Source organism: Leuresthes tenuis, unplaced genomic scaffold, assembly GCF_036924035.1.
Source record: "Leuresthes tenuis unplaced genomic scaffold, fLeuTen1.0.hap1 SCAF_20, whole genome shotgun sequence".
Lineage (NCBI taxonomy): Eukaryota > Metazoa > Chordata > Actinopteri > Atheriniformes > Atherinopsidae > Leuresthes > Leuresthes tenuis.
The window spans coordinates 11,380,559-11,393,538 of record NW_027325374.1 but is presented as its reverse complement, the minus strand read 5'-3'; the positions used below and the strand labels follow the sequence as shown (position 1 = coordinate 11,393,538).

General features: G+C 38.2%; 1 protein-coding gene across 2 annotated transcripts in view; it reads right to left on the bottom strand.

Moving 5' to 3' along the window:
- Positions 1-698: 698 nt before the first annotated feature.
- The window catches only part of LOC140278237 (zinc finger protein 385D-like), a 74,954-nt gene continuing 62,672 nt past the window's right edge, over positions 699-12,980 (bottom strand). For both annotated transcript variants that reach the window (XM_072373196.1, XM_072373197.1), the window contains 7 exons: positions 11,930-12,078; positions 11,223-11,330; positions 7,466-7,649; positions 3,881-4,246; positions 3,575-3,777; positions 3,329-3,427; positions 699-2,388 (listed from right to left, as the gene is read on the bottom strand). In XM_072373196.1, the coding sequence (XP_072229297.1) occupies positions 2,158-2,388; positions 3,329-3,427; positions 3,575-3,777; positions 3,881-4,246; positions 7,466-7,649; positions 11,223-11,330; positions 11,930-12,078 (1,340 nt within the window). In that variant the 3' untranslated portion in view covers positions 699-2,157. The remainder of the gene's footprint in view (positions 2,389-3,328; positions 3,428-3,574; positions 3,778-3,880; positions 4,247-7,465; positions 7,650-11,222; positions 11,331-11,929; positions 12,079-12,980) is intronic.

Sequence of the window (12,980 nt, the reverse complement as noted above, 5' to 3'; positions counted from 1 at the left end):
GCTCCACCTGCTGGTGTGTTCTCGCAGCTGCTAATTAAAGAGCTCCACAGAGGAAAATGACCTACAAAATATACATGTGAAAACGTCGCGGTTAATCATTTGAGTTTGGAGCCAAACTCTCCAAAAATCGACTTACAGACCAAAAAACGTTGTGTGTCAAAACCGCGTTAACTACAGTTAGTGCACGAGAATCTGATTCAGATTTTCTCATCTCTGCGTTGGCTTTATTATGAAGAGCGTAATATTTAATGTTACAATTTGCATTTAGTCTTTCTGCTGGAGACTTATGCATAAATGATTAAATGCGGGAAATAGCCGTGTTTCACTTTGTTGGTTTATCCTGTATTGGACCAATCACAAAACACCACCAGAGGGCATTTAGTTATCATAAAGTATACGCTTTAATCTGCTGCTGGAGACAAACAAAAGCAACTTCTTATTTTGTGTCATTTATGACTAGACTATAATCTGACAAAAAGATTGATGTTACTGTGTCACGTTGCCTGCTCGTTGATGTTTTTAAATCATGAGAAATTCAGCAGATCACCACGTTAGTACAACCCCATACTATGACTCAATATTGAAAGGATGCATTTTGCTCTATAATGTATAATTTCGTACATACAATAGTGAATAGCAATAGAGACACATGTTCATGGGAAGGAAAAACAACCACAACCAAGTAAAAACCAGGACTATTTATAAGTTAATTTGAAATACAGTATTAACAGTTTTACCACATGATAATTTACATTATTGCAATAAATGCACAGTTACACTAATCATTATTCTTACCAGGTGACACTTAGAAATAAATATTGCTTAAGGTGATTCAGCAGAGCTGTGTGGGAGAGAAATATCTATGATGAAAATATTCAGCTTCTTTTTTAATATTCACTATAAAAATAAGCGTTTTAATCATGTGAATGACACATTTCACAACATGAATATTTAAAATGTTCATGAACGGCATATATCTGCTCCTTCGTTATGCGCAAACAGCACCTAGCTGTTTACTTGCAGGAAACACCTTACTTTAAGTCCCCGTGTTTAGCTTTTTATAAGCAAGACTGGAACTTTTTCCAAGAGGATCGAAACACCACAATACTGTTATTAGATTGTTGGTGGGTAATAGGGCCTTTCAAAGTTATTTATCAATGCACTGGGTCTCATCCGTTATGACTTGTGCTGTAAAGACATATTAAGTGTGTTATGTTTGAGGATGCATAAACTAAATTATAGTGCGTTGTACTGTAGTCTGCTTATAAATGCTACCATAAACATGGTGACTTAAAGTGTCGCACCCTATTAATCTACCAAGCTATCAACAGATAGACACATTACAATGCCATGTTTAAAAGAATTGTCATTTTTAAATGTATAACTATTTTAAACCATCTCATTTTACACAATAAATGTACTCTATGTCCATTTGGTTGATTGTCACCTTATTGCACAAAAAGCTAAAGACAAAAGACAAAGACACAGAGCGACTGGAGGAGGAACTCTGGATCTAAAGTCAAGAAAGAAAATGAATCCTCATCAGACGGTGGCTCAAATGATGCAACCCTTGTTGAGATACAAAATACTCAGAAGTGCAAAATGTCCACTGTCTTTTTTTATACATTAAGGCTGGTCATACAGAATAGACCAGTTTTATGGGAAATTAATGCATTGTGGATGTTCTTGGTCTGGATCCGGTTATGGAAACAAAAGCATGGATGAAGTGTTTTGCTTGTTTTCCCAGAGTTCCACTAGAAAGCTCTAAAAGTTAAAGAATTTTTGGCAACAACACTTAATCATTTTAACACCCTTCTTTGTAATCATATTACTGTCATGAATTAAACTAAAATATATTCATTATTATGGCTTGCAGAGAGGTCCAGACCTTGGGGAACATGCACTCAGTTGTTAGCGGCCATAAAACAGCTGAGAGATGGTCCTTCCATTTTTAAGAGCAACACGCTGATCAGTTAGCACTGAAAACTTGTACCAGCCAAACGTATCATGCTGTCCTCACTGTCCCTGCATAGTGTCCTGGTGTTAATCTGGTTGTTCTGTACTGACCAAAGCAGGCCAAATTAATCATTTCTGCTTGCCCAGCTTTGGCTAGATTAAGTCCACTCTACTGTAAATCCCAAAGCCTCATGGTCATTGCTAATACGGAGAGAAGATAATGGGTGCATGTGTGGCCCTCAGAGGTCCTGGAGCTGGCCTGAAGAGTGTTGGGCTGATGAGGGGACCCTGGATAATGGCTGTAGGACCTGGAGGCAGACGTAGTGCCAAATGCCCAGACGTCATGGCGCACAGTGCAGCTGGATTGAGCGGGCTGGTCAGGAGCCCTGCAGGCAGGGCTTTGGATAGCTGCTTCTGGAGGGCCAGTTTAGTCTGAAACCAAAGACAAGAGATACATTCAGTCTAAATAAAACTAAAAGTGTATCGCCATGGTAGCAGCTGCAACATGCAAGGCAGCACTTTCAAAACGACAGCTTGTACTGATGTTAAGCCTTCACAATCTTCATCATTATAGGACTTAGTTTAGCATCAGGGTTATTGATCAGTATTCATTTTGTGGGGACTATGACTTTTTTTTTATGGACGGTGTCATGTGGACTGGGACTTTGGATTCTTTGGGTCCTGCTGGTTTTGAGGTGGAGCCTTTGTGACAGGTCCCCCAGATGCTTAATCAGGCTGAATCTGGGAAGTTTGGAGATCGGGGAAATGCTTTAGGCTATGTGTTTTTTACTGAACCGTCCCTGATTATGTTTTGTAGCTATATGGCAGGGCACATAGGGAAGCTGTTGTCTGGAAGAGCTTTTATCCTGAGATGTTCTTGGTCTGCAACTGAAAGGTGAAAGTAGTTCAACAAAGGGAGAGAGCCTGATTCTTTCACACTCTTCCCTCCTAGTCCAGCCTCTCCTCTATCCACCTACTTCCCTATCTTTCTCATTCATAGAATCACTGCATGCGTTTAGCCCTTTCAGTATGTCACTTTTCATTTAAAAAATGGTGCTATCCCTCAGTGTTCTTTTTGCTTTTCTTACAGCACCCACCTCTAGCCTGACTTCCTACTATCAGAGGGCTCAGAGGTCGTCATTTGGGGCAAAATTCTTTAATGTGTCAAAGAAACACAATCCTTTTCTTCACCTGTCAGCGGTTTAATGTGGATCAATGTTTGCAATTTCCAGGGACAGCTACTCTTTAGCATTTGTTGAGTTTGTGAATGCAATGTTTTGCGTTGTCTGTGTTCTTTACTGGCCATGTCCAATGTGGACAAAAATAAATGTGTGTGTGTGTGTGACTATGTGTGTGTATGTGAGAGACTCACCGCCAAGACAGCACTGGGGTGAAGTTTATTATAGGGGGCAAACTTGGCCTTGACAGGCCTCCCAGCCAAACGCTCTTTGTGTCTCCTGCTGTTTGTGTGCTTAAAGAGGACAGAGATATACAGCGATTAAGTCAAGACGGCTCTGACTAACAATCCAAAGAGGCGTACATGAGCTTTTACAGAGCTGTAAATGGTTTATGCAGCTGTAAAATTCATCAAATAAAATCGCCACATAAATCCACGTACCTGCTTCAGCTGTGTCTCTGAGTTGACGGACACCTGGCACAGTTCACAGTGAAAAGCCTGCTTAGTTGCACCAACAACTGCTCTGCTGTTGCTGCCTATCCGTTGTTTCACACGACATTTCGATCTAGGCGTTGATGTCATCTTTACCCTGCGATGCGACTTGCTGCTGTTTGGACCATCCAGCATTTGTTTGTGCTTCGACCCTGATTCAGACAAACGGAGGGGGTGTGCTTAGGTCAAAATGTCAAAATAGTAAAGATTTAGTCAAAAGATTTGGCTTAAAACCCAAACGTTTAAAGTGAATACCGCTACAGTGAGCCTCCAACTGGGAGCTGGAATTGACCGTCACTTTGCACATTGGACAGTGGAATTGTTTTTTGTCGCTCTTGGCCTCTTTAACCTCTTCCACCTTTGTTGCCTCCTCCTCGTCTCCTGGGGAGCTTCTATGAAGGTCAGAGTGTGGTGCTGAATCAGCAGCCGGGCTGCACCCATCCACATGTGGAGTGTGTGACGGTAGATCGGAAAGCTGAGAATCAGGGGAAACTTGTTGGGACTGGTGAGGAGAGGAGAGAGAGGAGGAGTCCGAGGTTTGTAAAGATGTCGCTGTTGCCTGTGAGCTCCCCTGGTTGTTCTCCAGTTGTTGCTGTGCAGGTTGGGACGAGGAATTTGAGACTGTGGACAGATGGATAGACGAAACCTGGACTGTCAATTATGTATTTGTTACTGTTTTATTGATTTATTTAATGTTTTGTTCTTTAATTTCCCACCAGTTTTCCTGCACATGTTTATTCAATCAGTCCAACAATAGCCTTTTTTTATATATATATGTACAAACTTCCTCCTATTGATCCTTTAGTTGCCAGCTTGTACTCCAACTCAAGCTCCTAATTTTGTATTCCTGCTTTGGGTTTTTTGTGCGTACGCGTGTGTTCCTTGTGTGTACCTGGTTTCCTGTGGGTTCTTCATGTGGCTTTTATGTTTATGGATATAATTTTTTTGCCTGCCGCTTGCCTGTTTTTTCATTTTTCCCTGCCAATAACCAGTATTTGTCTTATTAAATTTGAAAGGCACTGAAGGGCGTTTTGATGTTTGACATTTAGAGAAATAGTCTTTTCAATTTTAGATGTCAGATGTTAGTTTTGTGAATATCTTTACTTACAATATCAGTAAATATATTTATTATCAATTCCCCATTCACTTTTATGCCAGTATAATGTGACAGTTTGATTAATAAAAGACAAAAATTGTATGCAATCAAGGTGGGCTTTTTAGTTTTATTGATGATATACTTCAAGAGGAGAAGCATGATGTCCTTGTGTACATTTTCTTTGTTCTGTTCCTTTCACACACCTTTCTGATTATATTTTCTTCTCTATCATTTCCTACATTTTCATATATTTTTCGGCTTTTTCCCTGCTATCTCAATAACTCTTCCTTTGTTACTGTGCCTCTCTGTCATTTGTTGGCTCGCTCTGCTGAAGCTCCCTCTGTCACCATCAATCAACAACCATGGCAACCACTGAATGTAACAAGCTTATCATTATGTGCTTCGAGGGAAATTGATAGGCGGCAAAAGAAAATGGGAGTGAGAGGATCAATAATGGAAAGGAAAAGCAGCTGGAAGGGACAGAAAGGAAGATGGTGATAGTTTGTTGTCAGGCAGAAGGAGTAGCCGAGTAACTGATGACAGAAATAGTAAAATAGTAAATTGCAAAGTCATTACTCGAGCAGCAGCCAAATTCACCTGAAGAATCAATGGGAAGGATCCAGGGTGGCAAATAAGTGCACTTATATGTCCCAAAGAATTTGTGGACTGTGGGTAATATAGACTGAAAAAAAGAAAAGAAAAAAAAAAAAAACTCCACTTTTTTTTTTAGTTACCGATAATAATATTGTAACATATGCATAATATATATATATATTTAAAGCTTTTACAGCTTTTGATCCATGCTGAAGACTGGAGGAGCAAATCTTGAGTACCTGTGAGGTGGGGCATTTTAGCTACTGCACATACATTCTGAGGAACTGAGTAAATAAACAGGTAGCAAGCTATGTGGGCTAGCTAGGGACCAGGAGCTTGCCAGGGATTGGAAGCTAGACACTAATTGCTTCTGGTGGTCTTTGGGTGCACCAGATAAGCAAATTCATAGATCCCGATTTAATAAATTAGGAAAAAAGTGTCGAGTCATGCCTATAAGTCATTCTAGGCCAACAAGTTTATTTTTCCCATGGCAAAAACTTTGAAATATACAGTTTTGAAGATGACAAACTAGCTTTTAGAGGAACAGATAACTGCTGGAGTAAGACTTAGGAATTTTATCAAAAATAGTTTAAAAATTGATAAGTTGACAATGATTTTGAAAATATATAGTCATACATAGCTTTTTTTTAAAAAAAAACAAATGCTTAAAAGAAATTATATAATAATTGAATAACTTGGAACTCTATTTTCAGTACTGGAATAAAGAAGTGTGAGGAGTCACAACCAATATTCTAAAGGTTTTCCCTTAATCATCACATCCAAATTGTTGTTTTTTCCAGGATATTGTACCACAGAATTTTAAGATCTATTACCTATCTCTTTTTTATTTGTAAAGTTCTTGAAAAAAAATGTTGCAACTCAACTTTGTGATCATTTACACAGAAATAATATTTTTGAAGAGTTTCAGTCAGGATTCAGAACACAAGAAGACACTGTTATTCTAAATGTAATTACACTTACTAATTACTCTTATTGACCAAGATCTTAAAGATCTCATTGTTCTATATTTTTCCAACAGGGCACTTCACTCTCAGCCTGCAGGTTTACTTGTGGTTCTTAGAGTTTCTAAAAGGAGAACGAGAGGTAGAGCCTTCAGATATCAGGCCACTTTGTTGTGAAACCAGCTGCCAACTGATGCCATCTGAACACAGGAAGCAGACACCCTCTCTTTTAAGATTAAGCTTAAAACTTTACATTTTTAATACAGCTTATAGATCTTCACCGTTAATGACATTACTGTTGTCATTAACTTGTGTTTCTCTTCCTCAGGTAATCCTGGTCTTGTGTTATGATGCTTACTGACCCCTCTTTCCTGTTCTCTCAACCCCGCAACTGGTCCCGGCAGATGATTGCCCTTCTTGACTCTGATTCGGGTTTCTTGCTGTTAAAATAGATTTTTCCTCCACACTGTCATCTTGTGGATGCTCAGGAAGGAGGATTGAATTGAAGAGATGTTTGAGTGCAATCTGCTGGCTTCCTTAGCTAGGTACAGTTACTTTTTATGAACTGATATTACATTGATTGGACTAATTTGAATTTTAATCAGTTTGATTTAACTGGATTAGAATTGGATTAAAATGAAATGGATTTTAATTTGATTGAATCAGAGTGTATCTTTATCAGAGCGCTAGTTCAATAAACTGAATTGAATTGTAATGTGTCCATCTTCTGTACTACTGGGTGCTGGTGACTACCTGTAATGATGATAATAACTTGAATTTATAGAGCGCCTCTCAAGGAACCCAGTGTTGCTTTACAAGATTCTCCAGTCTTCTACAGCTTTTGACTTGTCCACTATCAAAGTGTAAGCATTTTATAACAGGACCAAGAAACTGCAGATGGAACTTCTGTTGAGCAAGTTCTGATTTACAACCATAATCAAATTCAAAGATCCTTTTTTAGATTGCATCGCTTTCTAAATGCTTTAAGGCTCTTCAGTCTACAGATTGTCTTTGCTTGGTGAGAGTAATTACCTATGTGGCAGACCAAATGATAGCAGGACAGGTAATGACTGGTAATTAACCAGCTGAGTGGCAGCTACTAAGCCTTAGCTCTTACGTGTCTTCAATTACAGCTAATTATTCAGCGGATGGCGGGAGGAATGCTTTTAAAAAAAGAAAAACTTGTACCTGTTTTGTCTTTCAAGTCTGGTGTCATTGTTACTCCTCCCAATGGCACCCCCTGTCTGTCTCTGTCTCTGTCTTTTCCTGTTGTGGACTGATTCTGTCCAGTTTTCTGTCGGTTTCTTTGGGTCTCCAAGGCCTTTAGCTTCCGAGCATGTTTATGACCTTTGTAGTGGGCCTCTGCCTGGGTCTAGCCATCACACACATACCCACAAACATGCACAGAAAAGAGGAAAAAGCAGAGGGCAAAGTCATTGTACTGTATATGCACAGGTTCACTAATTACATCAGCAAAGTATCCTTTATTTTTTTCCATCTGCTCCATTGCTTTGGCTTCACATGCCTGCATGGAGTTAGGGAAAAATGATGTGTTTGAGCATTTGACACTAAAGAAGTCACTTCACCCATTTGGTTGTACTCAACGCCATGGTGCACAAATGAGCATCAGTTGGCAACTCATGACCCTCCTCCAAGCACAAAGACTCATCTATGAATTGATTCGTTCTGACAGAAAATGGCCTACGTCAGATATGCTGTGACACAACATGACCTCTATGCCTTCTTCTGTAAGAGAAAACACATTTATAGCAGCAAAACAATAGATACATGCACATTGGGATCCTAAAATGGTTGTAGATGGCTGTTAATAAAACTACATGTTCTACAGAGGAAGATCAGCTTCCAGCAAGTAAAAAACACCACCAACTGATGCAAATCATATTAAATTTTTTTATCACTATTTATGTACAACTCTTTAAATAATACTCCAAATTTCTTAAGACAATTTTTTTATACAAATGAGGCAGTCTTTATCAACATTATTTGTATTTTATTTTCCACAAATAATATGAGATTAAATGCACCTATTTGTCATCTAACTCAAAATCAGAATGACAAGTAATTTACACATCTATAAAACCATGAAAGTACTTCAAATAACTTATGCACCGTCACTAAACAGACCATGGCACCAAGTGTACAGAACCAGCAGAACTCAAAGGATAAGATTGGTGGCAGTGAAGGGCTTAAAGAGACAGGAGCTAAAACCGCTTGTTAGAAACAGATGATGAATTGAGGCGATCCATATACAAACCACTAGAAGATTTTTTTTCAAACAATGAATAATGCAAAATTACTTGAATAAAGTCTTAGAATGAAAATATAGAGCATGGGCTAGGCCTAACCGGTCCACTTTAAATTAAGGAAAACGTGGATTAATATACATCTGAATATGTAACTAACACCACTATTTGTGCAACCAAAGCCTGAAGCAGCTTATTCCTTGGTTACAAAGACTTAATTTTTGTTTAATTGTAAAAATAAAAAGCAACCCCCCCATGTTCTTCTTACCATACAAGCTGTGGATGTTAGATTACCTTTGTTGTTGTAGGTCTTTACATGGAATTTATAGACAACAATAAAAACACGATGAAACATAACAGTTCTTATCCTTTAAGAACAAATACTTTTGAAACATTGGTGCCTTTCTGTGTATGAAAGACACAAGTGCAATCCATTCATAAACAAAATGTAAATGTGACAATTCTTCAAGTATCTGGCTTCACACAACACTGCCAGATAATTTGTCATTGCTCAGGTTATCCACACCAGTTTCAAAAGCTCACACTTTGCAGCCAACTAAAGTGCATTCATACTCATAATATGCAGAAGTGAACTGTGTGCATTGAGAGGTTGAGTATATGTCTCCCTGTCAACACTTTGCTTAAAGCCTGGACAGCTACACATACAAAAAGGGCACCATCAAAGGTCAAAGTGCGTGGCTGGGAATACAAGGCAGAGCAAAGGGTATACAAGCCCTTTGGCTACACTGAATGTCAGTGCACACTAACCATTCAGTGTGATTTTCAACTGAGTCAGTGGGATGACTCTGTTTCCATCCACATACTACAGTAATGTCTGGCATGCCAGTGTAGTATGAGTGCATTATGTTTCATCATAGCAGCTTTTAAACAATAACAGGTGGACTTTTTTAACTATGGACGGCAAAACAAACACCCTCAGTTAGAGCCTTCTTAGGGATACTTTAGTTGACCAGGATTCAGACTACTTTATGCATGGTCATGATGCTCAAACTCTTCAAAAACAACAAGCAGCACCGTCACTGTCCAGCGTGTGATCCATCAGATCTTTCATGCTTTTTCAGCGAGAGTAACAGCTCAAAAGGAATAATTAGGAATTCTTCAAGTCTGTTTTGTTTTTATATACACCAGTCATGTAGCAGTAAATAGGTTTTTCTTTCACAGTCATACACCTTTGTACTGAACAAACTGAACCAACCTATCCATTCACATTTATAGTGCAATAAAGCACTGTAAAGGGGTACTGTGTCATGAATTATACTACACATAAAAAGTTAGTTACACTGATTTGTTGCATTTTATTGAATATGTTATATCTCTTTTTTATACAGATAAATTTCTGTTTTTGACCATCATTCACTGTGGTCATCTCTAACTGCTAAAAAGGGTTTGAATAGTTGCTAACTGCGTTGCTATGTCCAAAAGTCAGCTGCTGGCCTTTACTTTATATGCAGAACCCACAGTGTACATTATAAGCCTTTTTGCAAAAAATAGAGTTGCCTGCTGCTGTGAAAGCAACACAGCAAGGTTGGTGAGAATGAACCAAGATGAATAACTTAGTTAACCAACTGCCCATACATGTTAGGCAGACTCCAAGTTGTCTCCAACACTTTTTTTATAAGACTTGACTATGACTTTTTGTCATAGTTATTTTTTATTGTTTTCAAGCTTTTGTCTTTTACAACCGTTTCTGCCGCCTTATTTTCCTTTGCTATTTTTAATGCACCAACATTTTGTTAATGGCAGGTCTTATAATGTGTTTTATAAATAAATTATCATCCATAATTTATGTAATTTATTGATGAGAGTAGCTTTATCTCATCTATACAATGTATTTCCCCAAATCCTTCATTTATTGCAGTTTTGCAATCATTAATGATAAAAATGGTAAACTAAAATAATAAACTGTATTCAGTATAATAGACTAATGTTTCAATATGCTAAATTGATTTAAACTTTGAGCTTTTTTTCTAATCATCCCTACAAACGGCACTGAACTTGAGATGCCATGCTGAAGCTGTGTGTCCAACACAAAGAATGAAGATGGAAGACTGTGGAAATGAAACCTATGTGTTTCTTTCACAGACCGTGACCTTGAAAAATGCAACCAGACTTGAGGCATTCTGAAATATTCCTTTAAACACATTTCTTGCGCAAATTCCAGCTCGTCAGTCAGTGCTGACCCCTGTTGGGACCTGGTACCTGCCTGCAACCTGGCATCCAACTCCTGGTTCAAACCGCACTCTCAGTACAGCTGCAGGTAACATAGAGGGAGGATAAAAATGCAAATAAAGATAAATGAACTTATAGAAATTAAATTGATATACTGGAGTGATAAGGAGAAAAAAGACAGTTCCTTTAAAGAATCCAGTAGTTAGATAATTCAAGGTATTGATTTTTACTGACAAGACTTGAGATTATTTTTTACCATTAAGATGCAAAGCTATTACATTTCATTCAAATTTGTGAACTGTAACTCCAAAAAGACCTTTAGAAGACAGGTCATTTGAAAAAGTCTTCGGTCAACAATTACAATGTGCAGATAACAGACGACCATGAGTTTTTCCACCTTCCTGTGACAAATTAAAAATAAATTCAGCTTTTTCTATAAGTAGTTTAAACTTCTGCTTCTGTGACATGATCGAAAAAAGTGTCTGACTCACAGTGGAGTTGAAGCGTAGGTGACAGATGTTACATGATATGATGGGTTTCTTCTTGGGTTGAGACATGCCAAAGGTGTGGTTGATCACCGCCTTCTGCACTGGGTCCATCTACAAATTGAAACATACACAAACATAAAAACATAAACATGTTGGCACTGCTTTACATTGGCCTTAATGCACAATAAGGATATAATAGTCATATATTTGACATTTGTGTAAAGTTGGTATACTTTAACGACACAAATACCTTACTCTACACACAAAATTGGTCTTTAGAAAACCACATTTTGAATTTCAACTCACTAACATTATTGTAGAGAAGAAAATTCTGCTCTTACTTAGGAAGCAACAACTCACCTCAAATGTGATTTCAATGGGATACTTTTCAGAACGTCCCATAATTTTGCAGACATTACAAATAGTTGAGCATGTAACTTTAGCATTTTTAGCTTGTTATTAGATAAATAGACACATATGACAGGAAGTGCACCAGAGAATATCAAGAGCCACATTTTTAAGTACACAGTTTTATATACTCCAGTGAATGGTTGGTGATTTCAGTCTAAAAAAAAACATCAATTATGACAGTAATGTAAATCAGAGTTCTGATAATTCAAAAGCACATCTTGTCTGGAACTGTTCTCGAAGTAGCTGCTGTGGCTTTATGTTTAATGTGTGAACATGACAAATGAGGCAAGGTATCTTACAGTGTTAAAATTGGGGAAGAGGCTGAGTGGTGAGGAGCCGTTGATCCTGAGTGGCAGGAAGTGCTCCAGCTGACGCTGCGGCTGCAGGGGTCGACCTGGCAGAGACAGGGAGCCCAGGAGTGGGTGGACCTGGTTCTGGGACAGCGCACCTAAAGCGGAGATAACAACATCTGACTGATGTGCGGAAAGATGAAAATTTTGACCTTTCTCATTTTGGGCCACCAAAGCTCTTCATCTTTAAATATACACTGGGATGAAGACAGATTTTAGCAAACACATGAGAGCAAGACTCTCACAATGAATGATTCAGTCAGTAAAGCTTTAATGACTTTGGTAATAGTCTAGCAGGGGATAAATGAGAGGCTTTGAGTGGCCTTTTCCTGTGTTACAAGTTCATTATTTATCTTGACAAATGTCTGTGGCCTTTCAGCACAACTCTTGGATCTGTAATTGTGGCTTTTTTAGCTTGACTTATCAAACCGCACAGTGCACAAAATGAGAAAAGAAAAAAAAAGATCTGTTTTAATGGCCGTTCGTTTTTTTTTGTTGCATCCAAATTTTCTGTCCCTGTCACATACATTGCTTTACATCTGAAGTGTTTCTTTAGAAAGATCCCACAGGAATTTCATCAATACATTATGCTTTGAAATCTCCTTCCACATGAGCTCTAATTTCATCACATTTCAGTCTGGTTGACCTACATGCTTTTAGACCGCTCATGCTTTAAAGAGCATTATGACGCTGACCTTTGTCTACACCCAAAGCCACATTAGTGCACTCACATTAAAATGCTGATTAAAGATTGTTTGTATTGCCTGTCTGCTCAATGTCCAGACGCTGCTAGATTATGAGGTCATGTGTGAAGGTAAGAATAAGGATAAAACTGGCTTCATAAATTGCTTTTACAGAAGTTATTCTATAAAAATTAAACTTTACTCTTCAGTGACAGTGATGTTTGTTTTTAGTGGCAGAAAAAGGAATGAAAAATGACAAAATATGGATATACAACAGCAAATGCCTGTCATTTTTCCTGTCCACTTGAAAGACTTGG